The 5,560-nt window shown below is 40.0% G+C and overlaps 1 protein-coding gene across 5 annotated transcripts in view; it reads left to right on the top strand.

The window, feature by feature from the left end:
- Positions 1-5,560, top strand: part of CEP83 (centrosomal protein 83) — a 35,833-nt gene that overhangs the window by 8,690 nt on the left and 21,583 nt on the right. For all 5 annotated transcript variants that reach the window (XR_003094873.1, XR_003094874.1, XM_006027054.3 and 2 more), the window contains exons 6-7: positions 1,820-2,071; positions 3,708-3,839. Coding sequence is in view for 3 of the 5 variants with exons in the window: in XM_006027054.3 (XP_006027116.1) it covers positions 1,820-2,071; positions 3,708-3,839 (384 nt within the window). In the remaining 2 variants the exon portion in view is untranslated. The remainder of the gene's footprint in view (positions 1-1,819; positions 2,072-3,707; positions 3,840-5,560) is intronic.

A 5,560-nucleotide genomic window follows, 5' to 3' on the forward strand; every position in this document is an offset into this window, starting at 1 on the left:
TAGCCGCCACGTGGGAATAATTTAGAACTAGCCAATAGCGGGACACAAATTTGCATGCGGGTGGCGGGAACTCTTTTGCACCGTGCATTTCTCTTGCAACTTGAGCAATGCACCCTGCAAAAGAAGCTGCAAATAGGTGGGAAACTTGTCCCTGCACCGGGGTTTTCCTCTGCAGCAGAAAACTCCACCGTGCAATGAAGCTGCAACCTGGCGGGGATAATTCTGGTGCCGAAGCACACACAAAATCATACCTTTGGGTTATGACAAGTAATTAGGCAATATAGATCAGGATAGGAGCATCTAGTCTGGCTAGAGCAGTGATTCCCAGCTAGGGTGCTGGAGCATTCTAGATCAGAGATTCCCAACCCCTGAGCCACGGCCTGATGCTGGACCAGAAATCCAGAAGTGACCAGCATACTGCGGACTGGCAGCCAACCTTTTTTGTACTGAGTAAAAACAAGGGTTGGCTGCTGATTCATAGTATGCTGGTCGTTTCCAGTCTGCAGTATGCTGGTCCGCAGTTTGCTGGTTCATGGTTGCTTCCAGTCTGTGGTTTGCCAGTCTGCAATCTAAAAAGGTTGGAAACCACTGTCCTAGATCCTTTGAAGAGTGCTACAGGAAGTATGAGGAGTTAAGTGAGGTGATAAGCAGATAAAGGCAAGCTCAAATTTTAGGTGTGAGGAGATAAGCAGATTTGGGCAGGCTCAAGCTTTCCTTGCCTAGCTGCTCTCGACCCTCACTTCCTGCCCACTCTGGAAAATCGAAGTCCCATAGTAAATCAGTTTTTGAAATGGGGTGTCACTCAATTTACAAAAGTTATGGAGGGGTGCCTCAAGAATGATGGGTGCCTTGAATCTAAAAAAGGTTGAGAATTGCTGCAGTAGGGTGTGGGATGTAGCCAGTAAGAAAAACTGAAATGATTATGTAAAAGTTCAAGGGGACTGAGCAGGAACTTGGATTAATGGCGCACTCTGTGGCTCTGGAAAGATGTTAAAGTAAAGGCGCAATGGGATCTGATGTGGGATTACAACAATCATGCTTCCTGCCATGCTACTCATGTTCTAAGGAAAATTTCAAAAGCTTTTGCTATTAGGGACCTACCAAGTTCGCCACAGAAGTGGGGTGTGCGGCATCTCCTTTAACCTTGCACGTTTCCCCATGTGCCCCCACACTGCTGATCAGTGGAAGGGCTGCGCTTGCAATGCGCTCCTGATCAGCGGGGAGGCAAAAACTGTGGTTTTAAATATGGTGCCATTTTTGCCTCCTGACATTGATTGGCTGAGGAGCCCTGGCGGTCTCAATGCTTGTTGCTGACCAGCGGGAAGGCCAAAACCACGCCATATTTAAAACCGTGGATTTCACTTCCGTGCTGATCAGGAGGGAGCGGTGGGGCCTGTCTGCCAATCAATGTGGGGGGGAAGGGGCACATGGGAGAATGTGAAAGATGAAAGGAGATGCTACACAGTCCATTTCCACCATGAATTTGGTGGGTCCCTAGCTATGGCCTTGAACTTGTGATGTCCGAGCTGCTAACTGTATGCCTTAGCACCTGTGCTATCCCAGCCTCCATAGCTAAAACTGCTTTAGAAAAGCTGAGTGAAATTATGCTATAGATAATAGTTGTTTCAATTCACAGACTTTTGGGGAGGGATGGTGATTAACCTGGCTTTACATCCTAGAGTACTGAGAGCAAAGTCAGTCTCTGTAGTGGACCCAGGGACCTTCTTATTCAAATAATGGAAAAATTATCAGCTTTTACTCACTAATTGTCTACTGTATGAACTGAATGATACATATTATTCTCCTTAATTGCTATTAGATAACAAGACTGGATAAAGATAAAGAAGAACTGCATAATCAGCTGCTTAGCGTTGACCCCACCAGAGACAGTAAGCGTGTGGAGGCACTTCTGAGGGAAAAGGCTCAACTACATCAAAAAGTAAAAAGTTTGGAAGCTGAAGTAGCAGAATTACAGGCAGAGAGAGAAAATTGTGGTGTGCAAGCAGAAAGTGTCCAAAGAATACAGGTGCGACAATTGGCTGAAATGCAGGCAACAGTGAGATCTCTGGAGGTGAGAGTCTTAATTGTCTCCCAATGAAATATAGTAAACTTTAAAGTTTTTGACACTAGGGCCTGATCCAGCCTCTGTTGAGGTCAGTTCCAGTGATTTCCATGGCAATAGATTCTGATCCCATATCTATATTACCAAATAGAATGGGCCACATCCAAACTGAGACCTTCTCAGTCCCTTTCCATTCTTAATATCTCAATTTAAATTCTTATTTGCAATCACTTAAGATGTGTTTACTTGTGTCAACTACAGTTACTTCATCTTATATTTAATATTGATAAAGTGGTTGCCCCATCCCCTTGGATACAATAAATATTTTGTCTTTTTAAAGTCTGAATCTTATAGCTGCCTTTCCCTTCATCTAATCAGTCCCTCTCCCTTGTTTTGCTATTGGTTTTTCATTTTGCTTGCCTACCCAACTGGTTGTCCTCTCTTCTGCCCATGTTGTCACAACTTTATAGTTCATTTCTCTTGCTCCCTTCAATGTACATTCCTACTGCAAGGTCCTAGTTAATTCTGGTCTCATATATGCTTCCCAAGTGTTTCTTTTCTGTTGGACATTCATTGCTGGTTCTAGGGCTTTAGTCCTTTGGTGGTTCCTGTGTTTCTCCGTTGACAGTTGCAGTCTCTCTGGCTGCTATCCCTCCATATGTAGATGCAGTTCAGTCAGGCTGGCTTTTTCCCTTTCTGTTCTTATAGGTGTTTGATACCTTTTTTGCAAGAAAAACAAGTTCTGTATAATTACCAGAATGCTATGGATCATTATGAAGTGGTCCAAACACTCCAGTCTGAAACACTGCCGTAGAATTTATTTTAAAACCCTGGAAGACAGCCATTCTAAGTTTTCCAAATACTTCACTTTTTTCTATTTTAATCCAATGTAGTAAAAATATTAACTTATTTGGAGAAGAGTAACTTAACTGAAGAAGTAAATGTCCTATATTTAGCAGCTTTTTGAAATTTTACTGACATAACCTCTGCCACATATAAAATGCAGAATACTGTAGGTATATTTCTCCTTTGTAACTTTAACAGAGCCGTGCTGTTGATGTTCTTCTGGGATATCCGTTTGGAAACTTTTTGAGCACTACGGATACGTGCAGCCATCCTTAGAGCCCATGGTTTTACTGGTTGAAGATATAAATATCTGCCTCCTAATTGCTGGGTTGTTGGTGTAGCTGTGTTGGGCTAAGGACATAGGCAGGCAAGGTTCTTTGGGTAGATGTGATCTCTTTTATTAGACCAACTAAATAGTTGGAAAAACAGTTCTTTGCAAACTTTCAGGCACAAACACCCTATGTCAGGCATAGGGAGACTCTTCTGGAGTTGTGTGTTCTCTTTTCTACCTTGGAGAACACATAACACCAGCAGAGTCTCCCTATGCCTGACAAAGGGTGTTTGTGTCCGAAAGCTTGCAAATGACTTTTTTCCAATTATTTAGTTGGTCTAATAAAAGATATCATACCTACCCAAAGAACCTTGCCTGCCTCCTAACTGAGTCTCAATTTCTCTGACTCCTGAAGTGACATAATCTTGTATGGTGAACAACTGTTACTTTGAGTAAGCTACAAACAGTCCTTTGGACAATATGTCTTTTTATTTTTATTTATTTTTTTATTTTTATTTTTTATTCCAGGCAGAAAAGCAGTCAGCTAAACTACAGACTGATCGTATTGAAAAAGAACTACAAATGAGTAATGAGCAGAATACACTCTTAACCAGCAAACTGCACAAAGCTGAACGAGAAATCAATGCCTTGACCACTAAAGTTGGTGTTTTTATCTTTTTTGCTATATATTTTCACATCCAGCTTTAAACTGGAAAGACAGTGTTATGATTTGCATTTATTATTAACTATTAATGTAAAATTGTTTTCTGCCTCTTGCGATTGCTTCAACTGTGATATATATTCTTTAATTTCAGTTGGTAGGCTAGATGCAGTTGGTGATGCTGTACAAAACCGTTATCCCCAATTAGTTTCTCTAGAGAGTGAGATTGTCTTTATTTCATTCTCTGCATCTTTAAATGATGTGTGATGCTTGATAGGTATGTCTGTTACTATGCTAGGGTTTTCCAGTATTTATTAACATATACTTGTTCCATCATGCTCAAGTGACAAATATATGGTGATGGAATTTGAAAGTAAAAAGGAAATTGGATTCTTCTGATAAGGCTTCTGGTGGTAGTCTTTAAAATAATTTTAGCTAAAAACAGTTTTCCTTGCCTTACGATCAATTTTTGTTGACTGAATTGATACATTTTTACATTTTATTTTTCCCCGTGGAATTGCTCCAACACATAATTTAAATCAAATAATATTTATGGAAGATTATTTTTTATTTGTATTTCAATAAATACAGCATCTAATCATATTCAAGTGGCAAAAGCAACTTTCTCAGTTTCTTTTAGAACAATTTCCTTATTCATGTTGTGTAATCAGAGCAAATGCAATCTGCATCTCCAGTGGGAATTATTTATTAAATCTGTAAAATTAATTGAAAATTCACAAGTATTAAATTTAAAGTCTGCTGTTTTTAAGGCTTTGTTCTTTCTTTTTGAATAGAAAGGGTAAATCTGTGTAGCTTTTCACATGAAAGTAGTTGTAACTGCCTTCTCTTGACTAGGGGTTAGTTTTTTTTTCCTTTGATTGAAATTTATCTCAATGTGTATGGTTACCCCTCCCAACTAAGAAAATTTTTCTTGGATTATTATTTTAATCTATATATATGAAAGGCTAGAAGGAATTCAAGTGGAGGAAATGTGTGGCAAATTAACAGTTTCTAGTTGTAAACTGAAATTGGTGTCCTTTATGTATTGCGGATGTATTAACATAGATAGTCAAGGCAAGTGTTTTAAGTTAAGCATCTGTTCAGTAGCTGAGTGAAAAGGATTGAACAGGTCTGATGGAACTAGACACCTCTGTAGGCTGTGCTCACTGGCAAGTACATGGCCCACATGTACTGGCTCTAATGGTAAAAAAGGGGAGTCAAAGATCCAGCATTTATAGCATATCTGATTGCTACACACCTGTGGCAGTTGAGCTTTCTCCATGGACCATGTGGAAGGTTGGCGCTTGTAATGACTGAGATAAGTATTGGTTGTTTGAAGCTTGTTTTTGCTGCATAGAGCACCATCTGGAGGTGACATTAAGGTTCCTTAGAGGAATTTCCTTTAAAGGGTGCATTGAGGTAAAACAGGAGCTTTGTGGATTAAATGCTTCTTTTAAGCAAGGGTAGATGTGGCAAGTCTTTCACATTGTGAAGCAGATTCTGCAAGGTTGCTTCTCATCTGATGTCAAAAGGGATATTAGAAAGGGCTGGCAGTCAGGCCTGATTAGTTGTACATGTGCCTTTTTATATATGTGGTTTCGTTCAACTGAGTCTACTAATTTATTGTGAGGAGAGCTATACCACACTTGGGAAGCTATGTTTTGCAACAAATGGCATAAGATTAGCCCAAAATGTCAAGACACCTCTGTTGATTTCCCTA

Source organism: Alligator sinensis, unplaced genomic scaffold (genome assembly GCF_000455745.1).
Source record: "Alligator sinensis unplaced genomic scaffold, ASM45574v1 scaffold141_1, whole genome shotgun sequence".
NCBI classification, from domain to species: domain Eukaryota; kingdom Metazoa; phylum Chordata; order Crocodylia; family Alligatoridae; genus Alligator; species Alligator sinensis.